Source organism: Chrysemys picta, chromosome 3 (assembly GCF_011386835.1).
Source record: "Chrysemys picta bellii isolate R12L10 chromosome 3, ASM1138683v2, whole genome shotgun sequence".
NCBI classification, from domain to species: Eukaryota; Metazoa; Chordata; order Testudines; family Emydidae; genus Chrysemys; species Chrysemys picta.
The window spans coordinates 199,620,026-199,647,725 of record NC_088793.1 but is presented as its reverse complement, the minus strand read 5'-3'; the positions used below and the strand labels follow the sequence as shown (position 1 = coordinate 199,647,725).

At 43.8% G+C, this 27,700-nt stretch overlaps 2 protein-coding genes across 23 annotated transcripts in view; one reads left to right on the top strand and one right to left on the bottom strand.

The window, feature by feature from the left end:
- Positions 1 to 195: 195 nt before the first annotated feature.
- Positions 196 to 15,728, top strand: LAMP5 (lysosomal associated membrane protein family member 5). Its single transcript, XM_005287420.5, has 6 exons — positions 196 to 1,222; positions 1,572 to 1,744; positions 2,484 to 2,615; positions 2,917 to 3,022; positions 5,953 to 6,141; positions 14,745 to 15,728. Exons 1-6 carry the CDS (start codon positions 1,165 to 1,167, stop codon positions 14,921 to 14,923), a joined length of 837 nt encoding a protein of 278 aa, XP_005287477.1. The 5' UTR covers positions 196 to 1,164; the 3' UTR covers positions 14,924 to 15,728.
- Positions 15,729 to 21,142: 5,414 nt separating this feature from the next.
- The window catches only part of PAK5 (p21 (RAC1) activated kinase 5), a 188,872-nt gene continuing 182,314 nt past the window's right edge, over positions 21,143 to 27,700 (bottom strand). For 12 of the 22 annotated variants that reach the window (XM_065589794.1, XM_065589784.1, XM_005287413.5 and 9 more), the window contains 2 exons: positions 24,483 to 24,617; positions 21,143 to 23,780 (listed from right to left, as the gene is read on the bottom strand). In XM_065589794.1, coding sequence (XP_065445866.1) covers positions 23,625 to 23,780; positions 24,483 to 24,617 — 291 coding nt within the window. In that variant the 3' untranslated portion in view covers positions 21,143 to 23,624. Of the gene's footprint in view, positions 23,781 to 24,482; positions 24,651 to 27,700 lie in introns of all 22 variants that reach the window. The other 10 variants (XM_042846889.2, XM_042846868.2, XM_042846859.2 and 7 more) reach the window with 2 other exon arrangements.

The following is a 27,700-nucleotide window of genomic DNA, read 5'->3' as shown; positions in this document are numbered from 1 at the left end:
CAATCTTTTGCATGGAAAATCTTGACTTTTCTATCAATATATAGTCATAGCACTTAGTGTTTAAAAAGTCATCTAAGATGCTGACGATCCCTTCTCTCCCTCCAATATGGGATCATTTGAATCTGTTTTACCTGGGACTTCCCCCCCGCCCTCTTTCAAAAGGCAGGGCATAGCTAGGCACTCCGGGAAGAGAGCACTTACATTATTTTCAAGAAAGCAGGTGAAAGTCTTAACCCTCAGTGGGTGTCTTTGAGGACACAGAGATTGTGGTCAATGATTCATAAACACCCGGTGCCAACTGCTGATCGCCAGCTGGAGTCACTCCATTGAAGGACCCGGCCCTGTTCCTGTGCCCAAGCAGGAACCGGCTGACTGCTGGTTACGCTGCCTACACAGAGGGATGATGACCGTTTCATGCCTCCTTTAGCCCCACCACAAACCAAATCCTAGCGCCCATCATGTCCGCTGCAGCCATTTTAGAGGTGGCCCATTTAAAAAGTAGTGTGTGTGTGTGTGTGTGTGGGGGAGGCGGTTGTACTGTCTGCCCTTAGGTTATTTGGGGGGCAATCAGTGGCGAAGCCTATGCAAAAAACCAACCAACCAACAAACCCCAAACACCCCCAGAGGCCTTGACTTGCTGTTAGCGCAATTACAGCGAGCGAGGGCAACAGGGGCGCCACGTGGATAGCACCTCAGTGCCTCGACACCCCGTTTTATAGAGCAACGGCCCGGCTCCAAGACTGGCCGTCGCAGTTTCTTGTCTAGGGCAGAAGCGGGATCCTTCACTGGCTCCAGGAGCCCCCGGAAGTGTAGCGGCAGAGCCCCGAGGCTTTCTTTTAACACCGAGAGGCGCCCCTCTCCCCCCAGTGCTCCTACGCGTGCCAGGCGAAGCGTTTGGACCCGTTTGCAGAGCTGCGGGCACGAGCAGGTCCAGACGCGAGCTCCGAACTCGTCCCTGCTTTTGCGCTCTAGCGGGGGATACCTTGGACAGCTCCCCCACCTGGCATTCCTCCACCCCCCCTTTCCTCCTCCTCCTCCTCCTCCAGCTCCCAGCCACGCTGCTAGCTTGGTGCATTTCGCAGCCTGACCGTGCAGCGCCAGAGCCGGGAGCTCGCTCTTGGCCCCGACAGGAATTCCCGGCTCCAGCGCCCGGCGGAGAGAAGCATGGATGTGAGGCTCAGAGCCGGGCTGCTGCGGGTCCCGGGCCTGCTGTGCCTAGTCCGTGAGTAGCGCTCCGACGGGCGGGCGGGCTGAGGCTAGGGCTCCACCGGCGAGGGGACCTGCCCGGCTTGCGGGCGCGTGGGGAGCTCTGAGCATCCTCAGGCGGCTGTCTGGGAGCTGAGCCATGGGGATGCGTTACAGGCGGCTGCCTTGCCCAGAGAAGGGCTTGCAATAAAGCCGATTCATTTCATGCAAAGGGCTTAAGTGGGGGGGGGGGGACGGGACTTGGCTGCAGAAGAGCAGGGCAAAGGGGTAACTTTATTTATTTATTTTGCCCACCACGCTGCAAGCGGAGCACGGCGCCGCCAGCAAGACCCGGGTGTCTCTACCGATCTGTTTTGTTCCCGCAGATGCCATGGCTCGAATCGGGGCCGAGCAAGAAGTGGAGAACCTCTCCGGGCTCTCCACCAGCCCCGGAAAGGATATTTTTGTGGTGCGGGACAACGGCACCACGTGTCTGATGGCCGAATTTGCAGCCAAAGTGATGGTCCCTTATGATGTGTCGGCCAGCAATTATGTCGATGTAAGAGGGATTTAGGTTCCCTTGGTAGGGTCCCGCTTTCAACTGGCGGGGCTGATCTTTTAAGGGACGTAGTATGTTCGCTTAGCCTCGGGCCCGAAAGCTAATAACATAATGTCCCGTGTTCAAAATGAAGATCTCAGCCCATCCCGCTAATGACCCCACTGCCTCTTAGCAAGGTAATGCAAAAAAACCGTGGCTCTGGCGAGCCAACAGTATTTTAGCGCCATTAAGGGATCTCGATGCTAATTGAAAACCCCTCTCTGTGTCCATGCGCTTTGCCAGCAGAAATGATTCAGAATAGCGAATCCAGCTGCATTTGGACAGAGAAAGTTGTCAATGCCTGAAAGAGCGTCAGGAAAGAACCCAGTTCCCTATAGGGAAATGTATCTGCTTTCCTGTGTGTTCCCCTTTTCGCTCCTACCCTTAAGGGCATATTTTTTTGCTTGGGTTGGAGGGGGAAGGATCACCTTTTTTTCTGATAACATCTGCATCTGAAGAAGTGAGGGTTTTTTTTTTTTTTTTACCCAGGAAAGCTTATGCCCAAATAAATCTCTCAGTCTTTCAGGTGCCACCGGACTCCACGGCCACCCCGATACTTTTCTCTGATGTTATTTTATATCGGAGCCCATGTAAACTACCCCCTTCTATTGTCCCTAATCATTAACCGTTGGGACTGGTGTTGGTCATCCGGCCTTTCTTTTCGGTTGTTGAACGTGTGTTGTGTTGTTTGCGCATTTAGCTGATAACAGAAGAAGCTGAGATTCCGCTTTCCCGAGGAGCAGAAGTGAGGGGGAAATGTGGCACTACCGAATCGGAACTCCAAATATCGTGGCTAGACAAAGTTTACACCCTCAAACTGTATTTTGTAAAGGTAAGTGACTGGGTGATTGCTGTGTGCCTCCGGGTCCTGCTTTTTGTTTTCCCTTCTCACTAAAAATCAAGGACATCTGATGCCAGCAAAACCAGCCCGAAATCTTAAATTCGGCTTCATTTGAACTGGTCACAGGGAAACCCACAGGCGGGGAAATCCCGCACTCGGTGTGTGTTAAATGAGATGCGATCGTTGTAAAAACCGACCCACAACCATTATCAAAACGACGCGAGCTGTACATTTTAATGCCAGGGAAGTTCATTTACCGAAATGGCCATTTTTTAAAATTTTGGATTGGCAGGAAGGCCACAACACAACCAAAAGGCAAGAGGCGGTCTGGAAATTGAACAAGATCCAATTTGTCTATGATTCTTCGGAGCGAACCTACTTCAAAGATGCCGTCAATCGTAAGTGCTGGCTGGAAAAGGCCTTTTCCCCCACAAGCCAAAGAGCTTTTCCCTTGACCGTTGTTGTAGATGAAAATAAAAAAAGGCAAACGGAACACTGAGCTGTTCGGGGTACCCGGGAGTAAAGCGGAAGGGGGCTGGGTTGTCTGATGAAATCAGGAGGAGTGTTGATTAAAATCCAATTTAATTACAAATAAAATATTGCTCTACTGAAACCACAGCCAAATAGTCCAATCTTCCCAGCGTATGGGCCATGCCTGTGAAATGCAACTATTCACCCACGCCTATAGCATGAATAGGTAAAGAAGGAACATGGAGACAAACTAATTTCCCCCCTAACTGCTACACTGACCTCCTCCCGCTTTTATCTATCTATCTATCTATCTATCTATCTATCTATCTATCTATCTATCTATCTATCTATCTATCTAGTACAATTTGCTCGCAGTCACCAGATATTCTCCTTGCCGTGGCGAGAAAACCGTATTTCCCCCAATCTGCTTGCTAGGCTAGGCAAAGCTTAAACACGTTTCTGTCTTTGGGAGGTGAATTCAGGGCGTTTTCTAACCAAGGCGGTATCTAGCTGCTGGAAAACTCCCCCCCGTCTTCATCCCCGCTCTGCATCCGCTATTGCAGACTGCGGCAGGTCTACACTGCATTCAGGAGACAGGAAAATGCCTGTGTTTTCAGTCCCTAGAGCCCACCTCCCACATTCTGCTATAGCCTCAGTTTCTTCCTCTACCACTGATCACTGCGGCTGGCAGTTGCTGTACCAGATCCTGTTCTCCTGCAGATCAATGGGTGTTTTGAAATTGACTTCAATAGGAACAGGATTCAGGTCCTATGTGCGGTTAATTTGAAGGAAACCACCTTTGGACTGAATCACTTAAATGGTAATCAGGGATGGACGTTTACCTCTTGTTTTCTTTTCTGATGTTGGGGCAGAGGGGATTGCACTGGTGCTGCTGTGTACACACACTCACACTCACACTCACTCTCTCTCTCTCTCTCTCTTACTTTTCTTCCCACCTTTTGTTTCCTTTCTCAATCTTTCCTCCTTCACTCATCTGAGTTTGTTTCTTTTGATACTTTCCCTCCTCCACCCCTTTTCTTTACGGTACATGAACGATAGGCATCTCAGTGGGATAGTATTGGGGGGAACTTGAAGCACTGGAATGGGTTACCTAGGGAGGTGGTGGAATCTCCTTCCTTAGAGGTTTCTAAGGTCAGGTTTGACAAAGCCCTGGCTGGGATGATGTAGTTGGGGATTGGTCCTGCTTTGAGCAGGGGGTTGGACTAGATGACCTCCTGAGGTCCCTTCCAACCCTGATATTCTATGATTCACCATTTTCTTGATAAATTGAAAGACAGAGCTATCCTTTTCTGTCCTAATAATTGCCACTACCTCTGAATATTTCAGAAACTGTTTGGCTTCAATTAGACATCATGTTTATCATTCTTAACCACCAGCAGTTCATTTCTCTTCCAAGCACAAAACCCTGGGGAAATACATTCTACATGTTCAGTTACATTTAAAAATAATTCTGTAATATGGGGACATCCACAATTCCATGCACATTGCTCAGTGATGTCTTAAAAAACCGACTTGCAACACATTTCTCCTGTAAGTGCAGGGAGTGCATATGGAATTTGTGTGTTTATAAACACTCATGTAAGCTGTATAAAATACACCATTTTTGTTTTGCAGATAGTCACATAAAACTTCTCGTCCTGTAAGGCTCTAATCTGGCAGAGACTAGCGGCTCAGTTACTCTCATACAGGATTGGGGCCTTATTTTTTACAATGGTCGCAAGCCCCGTTAATTCTTGGTTTTGATAAAATGGCCGGTATATTAAATGTGGAATAACATCACGCTTCCCATTTTGTCAATGGGAATGCCAGCTTCACTAGGGGGGAAAAAGGCACATTTATCCATTTCTACTAAGAACATAGTCTTTTGGGTTTGAAAACTAATGCATTTTAACTGAAAAATAAAGTTCACACCAAAAGAGTTTGCATACCTTAATGCACCTCCCATAATTGAGTCTATAACATAATGTACAACTTTGAATTCTGAGTATTTTTCATCTTGTAGTGAATATTTTGCATGCCTCTAATACACAGCCACACACACATTAACCCTCACACACTGAGCAAATATGAAGCCCTATTGCTCTAGGATGTGAAACCTAATGATGAACACAAGGGCTGCAGATGATCACAAAGGCAGAAGTTATTCATCATTCCATACAACTGATCATGCACAGTCTTTGTATGCAGAAATATGTTTGACATAATGAGAAAAATTTGCTTTATTTCCACTTGGCTAATGATCATTTTTTTTTATTTCCAAGAAACACAGTAAGAGCTAGGTTGAGTCCTGAACTGAGTGTCTCAAGCTATTATTTGTTTTTTGGCACCCCAATACAGAGGCTACATGTAACCGCAGTCCTTGCTGTTGCCTGCATACTGGGAATATGGGGCCTGAGCCAAAGCCCATGGAAATTTATAGAAAACTTCTCATTTGCCTCAATGGGCTTTGGATCAAGCCCGCTATGTGGCCAGCACTGCTAGCATCACTACACTGATTGAGAAAGGCGGAGCAATGTCTCCACTTTACACTGGGAATAGAGGGAAGTATACGTTCCTAACGCTTGGTGCAGTGGCCATACTCTGCTCACCGGAGAGTTCCCACAACGCTGCCTGGAGCTCCCATTGGGTGGAGTGGTTCTGCTCCACTTCCTAGTAGAGTTCTGTGTTGTTTAGAAGGCACAATCCAGCCCCAAGAATAGCTATTGATTTATGAAAGCACATGCCCACCTCCCCGCAATCCAGGCACATCTCCACAGGGTTAGCGTTCTTAGCAACACTGGCAACTGCCAGATTTTGGGGTCTAACTGTTTCACTGCTGTTTATGTGGTCTCAACAGCTGGGAAGCACACAGCCAGCTCGCACCACCTTTCTGCCTTACTCACCCCAGCTGGGAAATCCTACGAATGCCAAGCTCAGCAGACCATCTCCCTCATCACCAGTGATCACCAGAGAACCGTAACTCTCTTGCTGTCAGAAGTCCGCATTCAGCCCTTTGACATCAGTGCTGACTTTGTCTTCAGCGAAGGTAAGAATGTGTGGCAAAATCATTTTGAGCCTAATCTCTGGCCTAGCCCTGCATCTCTTGCACACCCCAAACTCCCAGTGACTTCAATGGGAGTTTTGAGTGTGCTGTCTATACAGGATCAGGCTTTTATTGGGACATTCAGCATGATCCTTGCCTCCAAACTCCTCCTGGGAATTAGGCGCTGAAGCACTTTTGAAAATCCCAGCAGGTGCCTATCTGCATCACGAGGAGCCTAAATTCCTTCACCGATCTGTCCCGAGGTCCCTAGGCTGTCTGTCTTTTGTGGGGCAAGTGACAACTGGTTGTGATTTGTCTAATTGATCAAGGTGCTTTTGGCACGTGCACTGATTCTGTAATGCATCATCCAGTCAGCCAGCATTCTATTGGTCTGCATAACATTGCAGAGGGAAGTTGGCAGGCGACTCTGGGCCTTTCTAATGATTAGTTCAGGTGGACACAGGAGGCAGAGATCCAAAGGCTTCTTTCAGCACTATAGTCTGAAATGGACCGTGTGTGGGGTCGGTGAGGGAGGTGGAACTGCACTGAGACTGGGTTATGGGGAGAGGAGGTAAGAGCAGAGGCCTCAGTCACTGCAGCAGGAGGGATGAAGGCCAGGGAGATACAGGCTGCTACCTTTCCCTGCCCAAGCTATTGCTGGGTCTTAGTGCTCCATAGATTTTATTGCTTTCTCAGAAGACGAGGTTGCCCCCCACTGGTTGGGGACTATTGATGAATTGGTCTGTGGTCCAGAGAACTGCATTTGTTGCATGGTGTATTGTGAATACAGCAGGGATCTGGAAGAGGAAAATGGTTTTGTGGTCAAGGCACCGGACTGGGTCTCTGGGGACGTGGGGTCAATCCTCAGTTCTGCTACAGATTTCCTGTGTGACCTCAGGCAAGTCCCTCATTTTCCCTGTGTCTCAATCCCCCTTCTGTAAAATCACCCTAATAACACTTCCCAAGCTCATAGGGGTCTGGTGAGGATAAAATCCATTCATGTTTCTGAGGTTCACAGAATCTGTAGTGATAAATGCTATACTAAAGCCACTAAAGAAAGAAAGAGAGAGAAAGAAATCCTTATTCAATGCAGTGTTTGGAGGGTGTGGAGCAAATGAAACATGGACCCTCCCACTGAACAATGAAGATAAAAAGAAATATTGAACAGTTGTCTTTGCCACGGAGTACCGTCCATCTTGTGCACTGAACGAGGCAGGGAACCTGCAGGAAAAGTAGTCGGAGGTCATGTAATTAGTCAGTGTCCTGTAATTCACAGGCAGAAAATTACAGACGGGTGGGTAACTCTGTCATTTCCTCACTTTTCAGTACTTAATTCTTTTAATGTAGTATTTTTAAAAATATAGAATAGACAGAAGCTGCTTCTGTGTTTTGTATGTTTTTTTTTCCCGATTTGGTCAACTTTATGATCAAAGAAAATCTGGTTTAACAGAAGATACTGTCAGAACTGTATTGTTCTCTGAGTTTTGTTGTTGTTGTTGTTCAGAATCTGCTGTTAGCACATTGTACGGTGGCTTTTATTTATTAATTTATTTATTGCTGCAAGTATGTTTGTACCTGAAATGCTTAGATTAATACTTACAGGGTAAAATCCTGGCCCCATTGAAGTCAATGGGAGTTTTGCCATTGATGTCAATGCAGCCAGGATTTCATCCAAGATATTTCTATGGGGCTTGATCCAGTTGTCTTATAACTCAGGCAAAACTCCCAAATTCTGCTCTGTTATCTGGTGTTCCTCTGGAGTCATGCCACTGACTGACTGAATTAGAGCTACTCCAGTTTTATACCACGTTAAATAAAGGTTTAGTTTGGACCAACGGTCATTTTGCCTGAGTTAGTATTTTAGGATCAGTCCCCTGCAAATTCCAGCTTTACTGGATTAATGAAGTCTATCATTATTCCTAAACAAGGTGAAGTAAATAATACATGGAGTAGCCAGATCCGTTACTAATTAACTGATGATTAGAAAAGGGTGGCGTTCCTTGTCAAACATAACATTTAAAATATTGAATTGTGTCATTCTACCTGTGGGAAATAGCTCCCCGTGTAGTAATACAAACACTTACTGCAAAGCACAGTGCTTATTACCACAAGTACTATTCCCCTAAATGACATAGCAAACATATGCTGTTACAGGCCCTGACTCAGCCGGAGCTAGAGATGGCTGCATTACTCACAGTGAAGATGGGAGTGAATTATATAAGTCTTCTCTATAGGCACAAATAAATTCTCTATGCCTTGCCATGCCACCATGTATTCTTCATAAACCACAGGAAAAAATATTATAGACATTTCAGAGAGATTTTTTGACACTTTTCAGATGCTATTTTTTTGTATCCTCCACCTGCAAATCTAGGCTTCCTAGTATGGTGGGTACAACTGAACAGACCTTGGGGGTGTGGGTTGGGGGGAAATTTATAACTAAAATATGCAAATTCTTATTAAAATTACCCAGCGTAGCTTTTCTGTCTGTACATAATATCCAAGTTGTAAAGTCTGCTATCTCGTACCATAGCTAGCCAGCAACCAGCACTTTATACCATTCACAAAAGGCCTTTCCTGATTTTCTAATGGCACAACGCTTCTCTTTGAACCATAATGGGCATGTGAATGCGTCACTTGTCCAGGACTCAACACTACCCAGGCTAGGTCTAGGGCACTGTAATTGCATGTGGGAATTCTATCTTTTGAGGAAAAGAGATAATATTTATATGGCAAACTTGTGAGGTTTGTTTTGTTTTTTTTGAATGGTGGCTGTTTGAATTAGTCCCAAGGGAAAGTAAATAGTGGGCAGCGTACAGATGAGGTGGTCAGAGATGCCAGACAGATGTAAGTTATCACATAGCTCCACAATTTAACAAATGATTCTGCCATTTATCATGTGCATACCATTACTACATATGTGGGATGTCTGTGTACAGGGCATGTATGTAAATATAAATTATGCATTATTATTTGTTCAGCTTGGGATCTCCCGCTAGTCTTAAATTACAGTAATTAGCCTGCTCCTTTGCAACTCATTAATTTCACATTTGGTAAAATTTCTATTAATTATGAACAAGCTACATAATACTTTAAAATATATTAGAATTGAGAAAGAGATCTGCTAAATCTGAAGAGACTTTTATCTGCAGGAGGACTGGTGCGCTTTTAAAACAGAGATGTCAGTATGAATTAAATAGTGAGAACTCTTGTCCTTACCATTTACAAATTGGCTTATGAACCGTCCCATAGAATTTTGTAGAGAATTGTAGCTTTTGTTAATGGTTAACCAACCCAATAGAATGTCTATTACACGTTTAGTACATATTTGTCTTTAAGTCCTTTCCCCCAACCCTTACAAATACATTCATTGCTTTTATTTCTTTCCTACACCCAACGCTAGTGCTGGTTGAACGCTTTTTGTTTGAAACTTTTTTTGGTGACAAAAATGGCCTGTTTTGAAAACAGATTTTTCTTTGATTTCAACGAAATCCTCTTTTCTGATGGGAGAATGTTCCAGCTGAAATTTTTTGACTGTCCCACTGTCACGCTTGTGGTCCAAGGCTGAGGACAGGGGCTGGGGAGTTAGGAGGGTTGGGTTCTTGCTCCGCTCACTTTGAGCAAGTCCCTTTACCTCTGCATCATGCCTTGTTTCATCCACCTGGAAGAGGAGAGTCACAGCACTTACCTACCACAGAGAAGTGGTGTGAGTCTCAGTGCTCGTAAAGTGCTTTGCTCTCCTTGGACGAACGGTGCTACATAAATGCAAAGTATTATGATTATCTATCTGTGAGCAATCAGGGTCCGTAGCATTTTAATTCCCCCGGCAAACACGTGTTTGCTTAAAATTCACCTGTCTTCCGTTACATGCGGTCACATCCTGACTCTCGAATAGGGTCCCAAGGGAGGCTGTCGAATCCCTGTCATTGGAGGTTTTTAAGAACAGGTTAGACCAGGGATTATGAGACATTTCGTTTACGTGGACCATCCACAGGAACAGTCCCCTGCAGCTCCCAGTGGCCATGGTTCGCCATTCCCAGCCAATGGGAGCTGCAGCAAGCAGCGGCCAGCACATCCCTGCAGCCTGCCATTTCCCACAGCTCCCATTGGCCAGGAATGGTGAACTGTGGCCACTGGGGGCCGTGCCTGTGGACGGTCAATGTAAACAAATTGTCTCCTGGCCTGCCAGCGGATTACCCTGATGGGCTGCGTGCTGAAGGTTGCCGACCCCTGGGTTAGACAAACATCTGTCAAGGATGGTCTAGGCAGGGGCGGCTCTAGCTTTTTTGCTGCCCCAAGCAGGGTCCTGTGGATTCGGCGGCTTGCCTGCGGGAGGTCCATCGGTCCCACAGCTTCGGCGTACCCGCCGCTGAATTGCTGCCGAATCCGTGGAACCTGCAGACCTCCTGCAGGCAAGCCACCGAAGGCTGTCTGACTGCCGCCCTCGCAGGGACCGGCAGGGCACCCCCCGCAGCTTGCCGCCCCAGGCACACGCTTGGAGCGCTGGTGCCTGGAGCCGCCGCTGGGTCTAGGTTTACTTTGTCCTGCCTCAGAGCAAGGGGCTCAACTAGATGACCTCTCGTGGTCCCTTCCAGCTCTCCATTTCTATGATTCTGTGACTCTGCGTCCACTGATCAACCAAGACCTGGGTGTCCCACTCTGAAATGGTGAATAGAAGGGTCAATCAAGGAGAGGAACATGTTCATCAAGCTGAAAATCTCACCTGTGCAGGATAGGGAGACAGCCTTGCTAATGACCCTACAAACCCACCCTCTGGAACTCCCTCCCTACTCCATTCCACTCCATTCTCTCTCCATTGACCCAGTGGTTGGTAGTCACAGAAGGGCAAGATCCCTCTCGGGCCACACAAAGGATTTGGGAAGTAATTTGCATCAGTTTTTCTCTTCCCCCTAACCAGCCCGTTTCCACCTACACACCAAAGAACTCCACAGCACTTATCCAGAGAGCAGACTTTGACCTTTTCCACCCATCCTCACTCTTGGGTCCGGGGGCCATCTTGAGCACTTGCTCCCAGTGTGTGTCCAGTCTGTGTGGCCTTACGGAACGCCCACACCCCCTAACACCTGTCACGTAGCTCCCTGGAGCTTAGTTCTCACTCTGTGATCTATAGACTTCCCCATGCACAAAACACAACCGGGGAGATGACTCCCCAGTCCTTTTTGACTGAACTAACCAGACACTCTTCCACCACTGTCTCTTCTGAGAGGTTGAAGGTGATGCCTCTCCAGGACAGTCTACAGGGAATTCCACAACTGACCATCTGAGACTGAACTGGGCTAATTACAATATGATTTTTAAAGTAAGAATAGAGAAGCTCAGATTAAAGCAAAAGCAAATATAGTAAATATAGTGTGATGTTTTGCAAAGCTCACTGGGCATGATCCAAGGCGCACTGAAGTCAATGAGATCTTTCTATTGACTTCCTTGGGTTTTGGCCTGGGGCTCTAAATAGATTTGCTTTGGGTTGAGTTAGAGTGAATTAAAATGAATTAATAAATAACAATATTATTTGCTCTTATAAAGCACTTTTCATCCATAGGTCCCTTAGGAATTTACAAAGCAACCCCATTGGCCAGGCAGCTCCCTCAGTCAATAGTCTGTGACTATTAAGAACATTACAGACTTTGAATCAGCTGATTGGCTGGGTTTAAAGAGACAAGAATCATATAGTTTTTAGCATTCCCTTATCATTAATTCTGCTTTTTATCAAATATGAAAAAAAACTGATCGATTACTGCCTTTGGGCTAAATTATGGAGTTTTTAAACAAAAAGTTTTTTTTTTAAAGCAATCAATTTCCTTTCACCCATTACACTTATGCAAACATTGCAAGAAATACATATTTCCTGTTACAATGGTCTTGTGACTTTTTTCTGCTTAAAATAATAGTTGACGTCTGAGATGGGCAACTTGGCTTGTAAACAGTTCTCATGGCAGAGGACATGGTTGGCGTAGTTTGGAAAAAATGAATTTAAAATAAGGGAGTTAAGATGTTTGACATGGTGGCATTGAGCAGGTGAGGTGGAAAATTTGATTACGTTGTAAGATGTGATGTTAAAGATCAGTGTGGTGTATATGTCCAGCAACCAGTGATCTGCTCAGTATGGGGACAAGGGGCATTAAGATTTTGGCAGTGGAGGTCCGGTGAGCTGAACAGGTCTGATGCAGGGAACTTACGAGCTTTGCTGTTGAAGCCAGCAGGCCTTGTAAACTGTTAGCGATGCACACAGTAGCTGATTCCCATGGCATTTAGGCACCTAAAATCTTTGAGGATTTGGGCCTAAATTCTTTGAATGTGAGACAAGGGCACAGAGTGGTTGTAGCTCCTCTGCGCTGCTCGCATAGGTCATTAGGGCCATTGGATCTATGTAATTCTGGCTTCTGTGTCCCTTACTTTAGCTCTCCTCCACACTCAACTCTGCTCTCCACACTAGCCTTTGCAGGTTCAATACCACAAATGCCTGTGTGCCCATATGCCTGTGGGTTGGAAACAACATTCCAATGGGATTCTGACTGTCATTAGATGGAAGGGGTGTTTTTAACCAAACCCTGGCATCAATTTTTGAATCCTGAATAATAACCAGTAGCCACTTCCTCCCTCTTTTTTTAACTGCACTGCAGCAATTGTGGCCGTGTCTATAACAGAGTACTGGTGATTAATCACTGTTCTGGCAAAAACAGTGCAGGGACTGAATTGAAAAGGAGACGGCTAAAATACTTTTCACATCAATGTTTTTTCTTGTCTTCTTTGTTTTTGTTTTTAAAAAGCTTAATAATCGAATTCTTTCCCCAGATAGATTAGCCGCTTTCTCCATGGCCAGCTGCTTTTTGTACCCGGAGTTTTGAATAGTTGCTTTATGAACCTCAGTAGCTCAAAGGAATTGTAATAGAACCAGGAGTGTGTCAGCAATAAGTGGCAGATTGTCAGCTGGTATAAGTTGTCAGAATTCCATTTGAGCAATGTCCCTGAAGTTACTGCCTGGCTTTGTGTATGGGTGGGTGATTATGCCCTCTTGTGGCTGGCATACATAGAGGATAAGGGATTCACATCACTCAGAGGAGTTCTCCTTTAGTTTTAGTGGTAGAGGACTGTGTTCCAGAGTCAGGTAACCAGGGTGCCAGGCCTGACCATCTTTAATAATAGGGGGAACTGGTATTTAGATTTAAGATTCACACAACCTTTATTTGAGAAGCTCCTTCACCTCCATTGTTTGCAGCAGGCATTTGAAATTTGTCAGGGAGAAAGCCCTGGGGCCAGAGAAGTGCCTTTTATTTCCTCCCTGAAAATCTGAGAGAGACTTTTGAAAATTGCAATTTTTTCTTCTGTCATTTGCACTGTCAGCAAAATTTTAGCAGCACCCTCTCAGCCTCCTGAGTGCTGTCCAGCTTGTTCAGTGAATAAGGCTGCGGAAAAATGTGATCATCTAACTAAAGACTGCATCATAATGCATACGCACAAGGGCATCATATTAAGATTGTATAGATCAACAAGATTCTGGCATTTCCTAACTTTTGAGTGCTTGACTGTGCTGTCTAAATAACATGTTTTGTATGTAATTGTTCTATATTGGAGTTGTACCTAGAGGTCCCTGCCCCATTGAACTAGCATTGTACAAATGAAGAGCTTGCAAACTGTGCATATGCAATTTATCTAGTAATTGTGGCTGTTGCCTGTAGGGCATTGATGCATTTGCATTAGTGCACATCTTCACCCTGAGCCTGCAGAGTTCTTATCCAGGGTGTCTTTACTCTCACATTCCATCTCACTGAAATCGGTGGGAGCACTCTGGGTCGGGTCTTCAGCTTCGCTCTGTTGACGTTTACATCCACTGAGGAGCTGGATCAAAGACTGAACTACCCGCTTTCACCTTCAGGATAGTCCCTGCAGGACAAGATGCAGGCACATTGATAAGTCACGCTTTCCCTACTATGTAGATAAAGGACTTCAAACCCAGGGCTGTTAATCTGGAAATCAAAGCGTGCCCCACCCTTCAGCTGGAACTGCAGTGCTAATACCCTTGCACTGGGCCAGATTATAGAAGGGGAGGGATGAATAGGCCATAACTCCGCTTCACTATCAGACCCTGACGTGAACTCACAGGGCTGGCAGTTGGAAGAAACAAATCAACCCTTTTTTTTAAATTTGCAAACCGAACAAAGGTGATTTGGAGTCAAGAGACAACGAGCCCCTGTGAGGCCATTTTTACAGTCACTTTTCAGCAAAGGAAGGCACTTCAAGAATAAAAAAAGACTATTAAGACAGACCAAGGTGCTATGGTAATAATAATAATAATAACAATAATAAATTGACATGACTTGTTGAAAGTTAAGCATGTGGTTAAGTGCTGGCCTGAACCAGGGCCTACAGTGGTCAATGCTATTTTAGTTTTCTTTAGAACAGTTGAGCCACCAATAACTAATGATCTTTCCTTTGTTTCATTGCTACTGAACATGATTTTATTCTGGACAGATGAGTTCACTGTAGGCATTATTCAGTTAGCTTTATTTCACTGGCGAAGTTCATTTTGCACTACAGAACAAGTGAATATTTAAAATATTTCATCATCTCTTTCTCTCTAATTGCAGAACATAAGTGTCCAGTGGACGAGAGGGAACAGTTAGAAGAAACCCTGCCTCTGATTTTGGGTCTGATATTGGGGTTGATGATTGTGATAACCGTCTGCATTTACCACATCCACCACAAACTGACAGCCAACCAGGTACAACTTCCTCGAGACAGATCTCAGTACAAACACATGGGATAGATGGCAGGATGCATCCACACTGAGTACTTATCAGGTAGACAAAGCAAAAGCACTTTTTTTCTGTAGGTGAGGACACACACGCATGGTATATCTACAGTATAATGGCCAAATGGAGATGAAAACACTCTTCACAGTCAAAGCTTCACGCTGAGGGCAAAATTCTCTTCTCATATTCAAACCCCAACATTTTACTCTCCCCACATATGCAGCACTCCCTTGCCATACATGTATGAAGAGCTGGGTATTGGAGTGAAGATTTACTACTCAGAGTTTTGCTCTAAGCATTAATTTAGTGTATTCATTATTAAGAGCCATGTCCTGCATTCCTAACACAGTAGAAATTCCCCTGGAAGTCAATGAAAGGAATCTAGGAGTGGCCACAAAGTAGACATTTTATTCTGAAAAATCCAGGCCAGACCTTCAGCTGGTGTAAATTGGTGTAGCGCCAGGGAAGTCAAAGTCAGCTGATTTCAACCAGCTGAGGAACTGACCAGGCATTTAAGGTTGAGCGAGGAAAGTTTGGTTTTGCTTCTGAGTTACACTTACGAACCTGCTGATGCACAAAATATAGAGCACCACGCTACTGCAAGTCAATCAATGCTTCTGGCTGGGCGTCCTGCACGTATTGTGATTGTCTTTGAAACGTTACATTGCTACCTGCACCTGACAATTTCACAACAAAACAAAAATTTTACCGTTACTATGCAGATCATTTCAGGTGTTACCCAATGTAACAGAAAATACGAACTCTATCAGCTAATGTAAAACATTTTTAAAATGAATTAAAATATACACCTGTATAAAATTTGATTTGCCTTTTTATTGTGAAATGACCTAAGGTTGTCTATAAGCACTGGTCGTTTATAAGGCTGAATGTAGATGTACGTGAAGAGCGTGTAGAATGATACAAAGGTGGATTTAGTTTGTGTTGGCAGTATCTTTGGTGGAATAATGGCTAGTTGTACTGTAGTTCGTATGTTACAATGCGACTAAAAAATGCATCCCTCCTCCCAGCCATTTGCTTGTTTGCACGTTTTATGAAACATGGGGTATTTCACTAACGTCCTGGTCCTGTTCCCATCGAAGTCACTGGAAAGACGCCCATTTTTAGTGCAATTTCAGTAGTTATTGAACCAAAATGTACTTTTCTCTTCTTATTTTACCTGATTTAAAGAGGAACACCTAGAGAACATCTCCCTGAACTGCCTGTACTATATATTATATGTTATGAGCCAAGAAAAATATTAATTCAAATCCTGAAACTACTGGATAACTTATTTGTATGGTTTTTTAATAATAAAATAATATATTTAGGGCCTAGTTCTTCACAGTGAGATCAGGATGGGCAGAGATGGTGTCCCTGGACTGTGTTTACCAGAAGCTGGGAATGGGCGACAGGGGATGGATCACTTGATGATTACCTGCTCTGTTCAGTCCCTCTGGGGCACCTGGCATTGGCTGCTGTTGGAAGACAGGACACTGGGCTAGATGGACTTTTGGTCTGACCCAGTATGGCCGTTCTTATGTTCTTGTGCCTCTTTATACCCCCCTGGAAGTATAAAGGGGCCTTCAAGAGGTGTACATTACATATATAAAATACACCCACTTTAAGGAGAATCAAGCCCTTATTTATTTATTTATATTAAGGGCTAGATTCTGCCTCTCATACATTGACTAGCACCTTACTACTTCAACAGCTTCACCGATATGAATGAGGCTAGTCATGAAGTAAGGTGCTGCTCAGAGGAAGGGTGGAAGATTCTGGCCCTTTCATAAGTGATCCCAGTTAGCTATCCTGGCATTCATGCACATAGTGAAAATAACACCGGGCCTGATTTTCCACTGCCTTGCACGTTGTGTGTGCACTCATTGACACCCCTGCAAAATCCGAATAATAGGAGCCTTTTCCGTCCACTTTGCAGCACTGCAAAGAACTTACACGAGGCGCAGGGCACTGGAGAACCAGGCCATTGACAGAAACAGGCAAGTCTAAAACCAAAACCAACCCCACTTGCCCTCCCTGCAGGCAAAATCCGGAGAAGAGGGACAGACCTTGCACTGTGCCCCAAAGCTCAAAAAAGCCAAGCTCTCTAGGATTAGCTGAGGAAGTGATTTACAGACTTGAGGGTACCCCACTGAAAGCTCCCCGTCCCACAAGACGCCCACAACTCAATCTACAGATTCTAGCTTGAATGCCCCAGCTAACCTAAACGGCTGTGGTGCACCAAAAGGCTTGTGGCAAGACAATCTCATATCTAGCCTGGAACTAAAGGTTCTAAAGATAAAGCCGGCACCTTGAAAATAAGAAGTCAGTGCTGGTGTGGGATAATATGCACCTAATACTACATAACAGGTGCGCAGCCACACTTGGACACGACAGCTGGTGCAGAACAACCTTGTCCACATCCTAATCTCAGTCTGACACTGGGAAAGCAAAGAGCTCACACTGTCTAGTTCTGTTGAAGCAGACATCAGCCACCGTCTGACAGCACCACAGCCTAAATCGAGTCTCTATGTCTCTGAGCCGCCTTGCAGGTATGTTGAGCAGATGAGAGCGAAATGTAGCACTCCATGCAAGAGGTCACTTGAAGCAGACAAGCAACTGCCCAAAAATGTGCTTTTGGGATCTCTTGGAAAGGAAAGCTAGACCCACTCAAGAGTATCGCCTACCCCAAAGGTTTCATTCCACAGCAGTATGCTAAAGATGACCATAGTGAGCAGCTGAACTGCAACGTGGTCCAGTCAGTGTCATTAATGTTAGTCACACTCAGGTCTTATTTTCCCCCATGTCTGCAGGAAGAGAAGTGACAGCTCTTACTGTGATAAAGCTTTGGTCTTTGGGCTTTCAAACTTCAAGTGCAGGTGCTCTGGGTTTGTGCCACCATCATTAGAGGCAGGATCTGACTTAGAATCACGGAAGCTGGTTGTTGACGTACCCTCTAAGTCATCAGAATTCGCCATGGGAAATTCTAGCAGCACAGCTACGTATACCCCTGATGGAGAGGAGCAAGATGAAGAGCTGAGACTGTTGCTGTGTATAAGTAGAATGGGAAAGACCCTTTTTCTAATCAGACTCCAGCCTGGCCTGAAAGCCCCAAAAGCCCCTGCTAGCTCTAGCAGATGGAAGCGCTGAAGGGAATGATTTCACCTACCCTTTTCTCTACCGTAGATGCAGCAGCATTTGCCGCTGCGCTCCCCCCCTTTTTATATTAATGGAACCGTTCCCTGGTGCTGAGATGCTCGCCTGTTCTCGCTGCTTTTCTCCGCATGTCTCCTCTGCCTTTGCCTTCCTTGTTGTTGTCACTCTTCCAGCCAGGAATGGGCGTAAAGCTGCAAACATCTGCTCAGTGATTTTACATCCAAGTGCGAAAAGAAAACAGGCAGATGCCAAACGAGCCCCTGAGCTGTCATTTGTCTTTTTTACAGTCCATTTCAGCAGAGATGGCTTCAGGCACCCAGAGGCGGTAGGGGCAGATGATGCACCAGGAGCCCCCTGCCAGAGCGCCAACAGAAAAGCACCATTCTGTCTGTGCCTTTGTTTTCTATTCCAATCATGTGTCTATGCAGTACTCCCCCGCCCCCCAGAAGCAGCAGCTGCAGTGTGAAACTGACTCCAGGCATGCTTCCACACTGCAGCCAGGGCTCAGACATAACTGCACAGGCATAGCACCGGAGCCAAGCGCCTGCCTCCTCCTTGTGCGGCCGTGTTCTGGTCTTCTCTCTCCTCTAAGCTAATCCAAGTGCTGGGAATGGAGGCGAGGGAAGGAAAGGGGGAAAGAGCCAGAAGAGGAAATAGGGAGGGAGGGAGGGAGGGAGGGAGGGAAGGAAGGAAGGAAGTGTGTGCGTGTGTGTGTGTGTGTGTGTGTGTGATAGACAAAGCAAGAGCGTGACCAAAAGGAGGGAAGAAGAAGAGCAGCACTAACCAATGAAATCCTTGACTCTGCGGGCCCCATTGCTCCCCTGGTGGGTTATGAATCTCTCAAGCCAATAGGCGCAATTCATACCTGTGGTGAGATCATATTGGGAATGAGGGAAGCCTGGATGGATCGCTCCTACACAGGAATGTAACTGTAGGGCTGGGATTAAGCTCTAGCAAGAAATCTACATAGTAGACATTTATTGTTGCCTGGCCCAGTCTCCTACAGGACCATTAGAAGCAGTGGGCCAGATTCTGCTCTCATTCACATGCTTATTAATCTACCTCAGTGTTTCAAGGACAATGATGTCCCTTCAGATTTCTGCTGCTGTCGCCGAGAGCAGTATCTGATAGCCTTGCTAATCAAAAGGCTGATTCTCTTTTGTAGCGAGCTCATTTTATGCGGCTGATGCTGGAATCTGAAAGGAGGGGATAGCCAGTCCATAAACCCCTTTGGACACACTTGACCGGACTGTGATCGTCTTGCACACAAGAATCCTCCCTGCTTGCACAGCTACAGGACTCATGCATTCTTACACGTGGGGCCACCTCTGATGTGGCTGTACATGTGGATGCTAGGGGGCCATGCTGAACTTACCACCCATTGGTATGCATCTAATTGTATTTCCAGTCTGTCTTCCTGGCTCTTCTTTTTGTGACATGCTTAGTTCATTTCTACTTAACTGCAATCACTGACATATCTTTCACCTTGGGGTTCAGTCTCATCCATTTGTTTTCTTCCATTTGCATGAAATGCTAACGAAGTGCTCTTTCATATTGTGTAGACCACTTTATACTTCACCATGTCTGCTCTTCACTATATGTAATGGTTAGCAGTAAACTCCTCTGAAATTGTATTGTTTAAGCAGATTAAGCTTGATTTTTCTGTCTTCCAAAGGTTTTCAATCTAGCATTTAGTCTTTCAACCCACTATTCCTTGCTTGTCAGTTTAGATTTGCATGTATCAGCTGACTCATCTGGAACAACTATTAATTCTAACCTATGACATTTTTTATTTTTCTTCCTGATTTGCACTGAACATTATTGTGATGTCCCTTATATTCAGAATTCATTCATTTCTCCTCTTGTTTATTTCTCGTAATTCATTCTAGATCTTTAGGTGCTTATGCAGAGACAGCAATGACGTCAGCCAATAAAGTAACTCATTGACAATAACAGGTGCTGAGGTGCATCATGCTACCTTTCTTGTCATTTGGATATGTTACCACTGGAATGTTACAGTTGGAAGGTACCTTCTCATTCTTGAAATATCATGCGCACAGCCTAGTAAATTACACCGGCAAAGCACAAGACACTGTATTTATCTAGGCGTGCTGAGAGAGTAGCTCAGTAGCTTTCAGTGAGAGAGCGGTGGTGAATGGTTTTATCTGTAATCCAACAGACTCCCAGACCAGGAGTGAAATTCTGTTCCCATTGACGTCAATGGCAAAACTCTCATGAACTTCAGTCAAGGGCAGAATTTCACCTGAGGTTATTAAAGATGAGTCCAACATGGAGCCTAATCGGGTTCGTAGCACTATGGGAAAAGATGTTATTCCAAAGTTGCTCCCATACACAGTCAATACCAGCGGCACAGGGTCAAAACTCATCCTATTTCTGGGGTTTGGTTTTATTAACAAGTTAATATGATAAACAACAAACTGAAGCCTCCGCAAGCTCATATGATGGCTCTTTGGATCTGCTCAGCCTCAGTTTAGATTCCTCTGTGTCAAAGGCCACTCCAATCTCTCTTCTGTCTAGGGTGGAGTTTACAAGCTACATCTGCCACAGGGCGTCAGCAGAGCTCTATGAACTTTTCCTTATAGGCTTTCGGGTAATCAACTAAAAAAGGTGAGTCCACAGAAGGACCCTGTTACAGCATCTTTAAAAACAGTCAGACTAATAACTGCAGATACATGTTGCAATTGAGCGGAAGTTTCCAATAAAAATTAATGCTGAAATTTACTGACCTTGATATTAAAATTTTTATCTTTGTATTTTGTTTTCTTTTTCTTATTATCCCTTCAGAACAACTCAGTCATCAGAACTCCATACAGGCTCTGCACATTCTCTGTTTTAATCCTCCATCATTGTCTGCCTTCCGAGTTGCCCAGGTTGAAAGAAAATGGACAAGTCCGTTTATACATTTTTTTATTCAAGTGCCCCTTCAGACTGATAGCTCTCATAAATTACTAGAGGATGAAGTCAACAGAACTTTAAAAAGAACCACTCTCTCTTGCAAAGGAAATATTGCTCAGCATTTTGAACGCAGGGAAACACAGAAGAGGCAGGAAAAACACAAGAAAAATGCAAACATTTAAGTTTTTATTTGCATGTGGATTTTTTTCCACCAGTAGCTGGAGCTCACAAAACCTTTTCAGCTGACAATAACTTTTAGTAAACTCGATGAATACTGTTTAAAAATATCTAGTGATTAGAAAATTACACAAAATTCTCCACTTGTACTGTTTAAAATGTGCTGAATCTCAAAACCATTATTTTATTCAAAGATGATTAAAAGTTTGAATTTTGTGGCTAATATAATGGTTCTAATTGTATGTTATTGTCTTTATTGATGTAGCATTTTTCCTGAGTTGTCAAGACCACAGAATATGAGCGTTTTCTCTTTTTGTAGACTTAATTTCATAGTGTCTTGTACAGAAAGATTCTGTGGGTGAGATTCAGGCAACACTCCCATTGCAAATGGTGGGGGGGAGCAGTAAACATGGAGGCATAATTCTAATCTTCACCCTCATGGTTTGTAAGAAATGCTGGGACTCAAACAACCAGAGCTCTCCAGTCAAGGAAGGCTGTTACTGGCTATCAGTTGCTTGGCGACACCAGGAGTGTGGCATGTTCTCTTCAGACCCAGTCCAGCAATCTGAGCCAGTCTTTTCGGAGACCCTTTTCACCTTAATAAAGAGTGCAGAACTAGGCCCTACGAGCTCCATTCTTTGAGATGTCGAGTGTCCTCAGTTCCCACTGACTTCAAAGAGAATTAATAGAGCTCAGGACCACACACAGGACTAGGTATATTTTGCAAAGTTAAAATATGCAAACAATATTAATCTAAGAAAGAAACATATCATGATATGCAAATTGTAGAGGATTTACTAAACATTTAACATTCTTGTTTGATTTTGTTTCTCTTGTTTGCTCTAACTTTTTTATGGTATAAAAATGAAGGCTCTTCTTTGCCATTGGCAAAATCTCTTTCTGAGAAGAAAACTCAGAAAGTTCAGCTCAGCAGCATGCCAGAGCTGTGGGTTTTGTTTATATTTTATTACAATAAATAATGAACAAGTTATTCACAACAAAATTCCATAATAAGAAACAAACTAATCAGAGTGTTTCCACAAAACTGGATTATTGATGTTTATCATCGTAGAGCAAAGTGAGGTCAGTAAGAAAAAACGATTTGGAAAAGACATGGCTTTTGTATTATGCATAATTAAAATGAACTAATCATTAATAAATAAAATTTATTTATAATTGAAATAATCATGACACACTTCTAAAAATTTTAAAGGCAAATCTACGTAGGCCTACAATTAACATGCAAGTTCATCCAACAAGCAACACAAAATTTATTGTAGTAGTCAACTGTTCTATCAACATTCAGAAAGGTCTACACAGCAGCACAACTTTTTCTATATGGAAAACACATCATAACATTATTACAACAGTCTGTTTGAAATTTGGAAAATACCCGCTTGGTAACTTGACCTCTACAGTCAATTTCTGACTTCTGACACGATATAAATAATGGGGATTATTTTGTGATAACGAGGTCAGTATAGACTAAATGAAAAATCTGCCGTATTGCTAGTAGATGATCCTTTCTCATTAACCATCTCTTGAACAGATGTACGTGAGTTTGATGTACTAAGATACATGGCTCTGAAAATAATGATATGAAACAAAACCTCATAATTTATAACATTCAACATAAGCACTTCTTTCTATTGTGTGACTGTAATCATCTCATCCGATCTAGTGATTCCAGAAATGTTCAAATCTTTAAAACTATAATTTCAGTGGTGTGATGGGAAAAGCATCATTTTTATCAGTACTGTCTGCACCCATCTCTGTGTCTGTTATTTAAATTCCTGGAAAATCTGCCAACATTCTAAGTTCCTAAAGGTTTTTTTTTTTTTTCTGTTTTCAAAAGGGATAAAAAAGTAGGAAAGGTTTTGTTCAAACGCTTGCTAAGTTCCTCTTATTACTTCAACTAGCACGATGGGTACATAACATCAAAGTACTGTAAATTATCAAAAAAGTACTATACAGAAAATTACAAATTCATTTCAAAATACATTACACTGCTATGATTGAGATCAAAAGTGCTTTTTTTGCCAGAAAAGTGTTCTTCTGAAATAGAAGTGTCATAGCGTTTACTTTTTCAATAAAATTCTGGTGTTTTATCCCGGTTGTGCTATAATCTATTATCTTTCGCCCCCTCCCCCACAACCACATGTGTAATTGAGTCCGTCTGCTTTGATGGCTGAAAGGCTAAGAGATGACTACCTGTGGAAAACGTGCTTCATGCGACAGTGCTAGAAGCCAACAGATGACTGATTTAGTGGCGAAGGAACGTCGCAAGTCCTTTATAACCCAGGAGAGCACCTCATTGTTTTGTACACTGTATTATTTCCATAGAGCTGTTCTGACTCTGATAAATTTCTGTAGTGTTGCACTTCCCCATGGTTTCCACACAAGCTCTGGATTCCTTGGCAAGTCTTTCTCCAACTTTTGTACACGCCGCCTCCTGAAAATTCACTGAATTCAACGGTGCCTGTATTGCCTCATGAGTGGCACAATACAAGAAGGAGGGCCTGCCAGTTTCAAAAACGGATGTCTTAATAGTTCTTGTGCTGTTGCTCTCTGGGAGGGCTCCCTCACCAACATCAGATCTAAGAACCCTCGGAGCACCGAGGAAACCTGCAACATCACATTGACATTATGAAAAGCAGACAAAGTAAGTAACTTGCCACGCCTGAGTGGCTTTTCAAACCAGCTTTGCTGGAAAGTCAATTAAAATATAAGTTAAGGGCATGCAGAATTGCGACAGGAATTACAGTTAGTACATATATAGGACTGAAAGGGCACTTATCTTCCCTATATGAGTACATTAAGAAGTCATGTGGCGTGAGTGGGGAAAGAGATCAGAACATGGCACTTAACATGACTCGGTATAAAATGAATTAGCACAGCAGTAAGCCTGGTCAGTTTTTCTTATTACTGAGGGCCAAATGCTGACTCTATCAGGCCATGCAAAGGAGTAGGACTCCCCTTCACAGGCCACTTGGAGTTTGAGTTTGGATGTGGAGAAATACATAGGGCTGCTCACCCACTTACTCTATCCCCAGAGTTGGTGGGTGGGCAGAGGTGGCGAATGAATGGAGCTTAGATTCCAGCCTATCCCACTCCCAATTCAGTGTCCAGAGTAACTAAGCCAGCACAGGATGGAGTGGGTAGTAATCTACTCTTGGTATAACCCCACAGAATACTACTATACCCAGTTTATGCACCACCCAATGCTCAGGGATGTGCCTGAAGTCACAAGCTAGCCATCATGATTAGGTTATGGATTTGGTTGACCTTAATATGTGCATGACTCCATATAACCATGAGCATGCTCACCTTATGGATGTCCTTCACTCGTGGGGGTAAGTTATCTCGGATTCTGCGCATTGCTTGGAGCGGTGGCTCATTGAAATAAGGTGGTTCTCCATCTATCATTTCTATTACCATGATACCAAGTGACCAGATATCCACCTGCAATGGACCAACAGCTGTTGAACTGTGCAACTAATAGACAAACACATATACAAGGATGAGCATTTTGAGATGTTCAGTCTTCCCCGCCCTATAATACCATTGCTTTTTATGCAGTATGTTCTGTTTGTTTCAATGGGACCTTCTGCTTAAAAACGGATGCTCCGTTGAGATGGCTGCTAGCTTTTTACCCACTGTTAATACATTTTGCTACTGAGAAAAAAGCATAGACTGAAAGGAATTCGCAATAAATTATGGGCCAGATCCTCAGCTGGTGCAAATCAGCAAAATTGATTGAGGCCAATAAACATGTCCACCAGCATGGGCCAGATTTGCACTAGTATGTGTCAGATCCAAATAAGGGCCATTGACTGCAATGGAAAAACTTTGATTTACACCAGCTGAAGATCTGTCCTATAGAGCATCTAGAACACTGTATGTTTATGAGAATATTTGAAGAGCAGAGTATAATTTAACTGCCACAAAACCAGCTATTTTAAGCCTACTAAGCTCCGTATTGACTAATAATGGGCCTGATTCTCATTTCCATTAATGCTACTGGCAGTGTAAAGGGGGTTTAAAGTGGAGTAAATACCTTAGGCACATTTTAAAGCCCCTCTACACTGCTTGAATAGTGTAAAGCGGCCAAAGGGTATGTCTAAACATGGGTTTGATTCCAAAGCTTGTATAGACATACTTGCTCTAGCTCGCATTGAACTAGCGTGCTAAAAACGGTGGTGTAGCCACTGTAGCATGGGCAGCAGTGAGTGGGGACCTGGGCTAGCCATGCTGAGTGTAGACCCACCTGAAGCCTGTGGGTATGTACTTGGGGTAGCTAACCCGCGCTGCTGCTCACCACTGCCAGTGGCTACACAACCATTTTTAGCATACTAGCTGAGTGAGAGCTAGTGTGGGTATGTCTATGCGAGCTGTGGGATCATACCTCCAGCTCCGAGTCTAGGCCTACCCTTGGCATCAATGACCATCGGGCCCCATACCATTTGTGTACTGAGCGCCACACACATTAGGCCAGAGTTGGCTCTCAGTTACATGCAGTAAATCCAGAGTAACAGAGATGACAGTGGCATTTTTCTGGTTTTACACCGCTCTAACATAGAACAGAATTTGTCCCACTCTGCATTATGGGTAGATACAGCCTCTTGCTTACAGCTTTAAAGCATGACTCATTTCCCGGCTTGTGTGCATCAGTTATGTCTTCATCTTAGCTGTTATCATAGATAATATAAAATCAAATAAAAATATGCTAAACCCTACTACCATGTGGAGTAAAAAAAGAGAGTTAAAAGTCACTTCTTTGGATGGGAAACTGTGAGTCACTGTCATTACTCAGAGAAAGGAATAATTTTTTTTATAAATCCATAGTGATCTCCAGTTCTGAAATCCTGTGACTCAGTAACAAATGGGTAATAACATCACATAACACCTGTGAGTCTGTACAGCCAACTCCTTTCTAGTCTCATCTGAAGGTCCCCCAATAAAAGCTATGAATGGTCTATTCACCTGACAGTTTGGCAGTTCTCAAAATAGTTCCCTGAGTCACAGAAATTGTCACTGCTACTCATCTTAATGGGTGAGTTGACCATACTTTGAGATGAATTGCAGCCTCTTTGAGAGTAAATGTAACCCATGCCGCTGTGGTGCTTAATTTGAGAGAACTATCCTCCCTCATTCACAGTAACAGACAAAAATTAGGGTTAATCAGAAATCTTCTAAACTGGTTAAATATTTCTACATAAGCATCCAAGTGGGAAAATAACATACAGGTTATTTTCTTTCATACATTGGATCACAAATGATAGTGTGGAAGTATAATGTTTTGAGAGCTTTGCACTAGATTCTATTCCCCCCACACCCCGCCCCAAGCCCTCGCAACCAGATGGGAGGTTTTTTTCATCAGTTCTTCAGAAATACTGATGAGCTGTAACTCTGAAAGTCTGACTGCACGGTCTAGCCATCATAGAAATGCCTGTTTGTCAGACAACAGCCATATGGTGCATGAAGAATGGCTCATGAAGGATTGCCAAGTTCTTTAAAATAAGTCCACAGCTAAATCATAACTGCATATACGTAGGATCTGTTGAAATTTTCTGCCCTGAAGGACCAAAAATCAGGATCTGCTTTTTTCCTCACGGAAGATAAAATATACAATTGAAGGACAAATTTTCAAAGCTGAAGTCTGCAGACCAGACCACAGCAAAGGTCATGGGTGAAACTGCCCTTCCATCATTCGAGCCCAGTGCAGAAGAGCATTAACAATTATCTTTTATTCTGTGTGTTATGTATTGGTTATTCATTTTCATTTGGGACCTAATCCTAACCTCCTTATTATTCCTCTGTAGGAGTTTATCACTATCCAAGTAAACCTCCTACATAACTCAGCATTTTCTTCAGGCATGAACCTACAGAACCTTCAGACTGAGGTTTTTGCACACTTCATTTTGCAATTTTCTGACTTCTTCACCGACATCTGGACAGTTAAGGGTCACGGTCAGCCATGAAGTGCTTCTGACTTCACCTAGATTGTCTACAGCAGGGGTCTCACACTCAATTTACCTAAGGGCCAGTGCCAGTCCTCAAATCCTCCCAGCGGGCCAATAATGTCACTGAAGATGGTGTTCAGAAAATAAAATGTTTATATTAGAAGAACAGGAGGACTTGTGGCACCTTAGAGACTAACAAATTTATTAGAGCATAAGCTTTCGTGGACTACAGCCCACTTCTTCGGATGCATATGCATATACTGCATATGGATATGCATCCGAAGAAGTGGGCTGTAGTCCACGAAAGCTTATGCTCTAATAAATTTGTTAGTCTCTAAGGTAAGGTGCCACAAGTCCTCCTGTTCTTCTTTTTGCGGATACAGACTAACACGGCTGCTACTCTGAAACTTTTCAATGTTTACATTGTATTTTTTATTTCGCATTTCTTAGAAATAATAAAACTGTCATACAACTTTATACAATTCTTCGCCTGCCAGAGAGTTTTTAGTATTTGCCAGACACCTGGCAACGCTTCAGTTCTGTCAGTTTGTTGATGTTTGGTCTCAGTGACTGAGCAGTTCA

What these genes read in the sequence shown, in the direction of transcription:
- LAMP5 (XM_005287420.5), top strand. Translation starts at nt 1,165, where the DNA reads ATGGATGTGAGGCTCAGAGCCGGGCTGCTGCGGGTCCCGGGCCTGCTG. An exon ending in GGGCCTGCTGTGCCTAGTCC is followed by an intron (nt 1,223 to 1,571) that starts GTGAGTAGCGCT and finishes TTGTTCCCGCAG; the next exon opens with ATGCCATGGCTCGAATCGGG. An exon ending in CTTCAAAGATGCCGTCAATC is followed by an intron (nt 3,023 to 5,952) that starts GTAAGTGCTGGC and finishes TGGTCTCAACAG; the next exon opens with CTGGGAAGCACACAGCCAGC.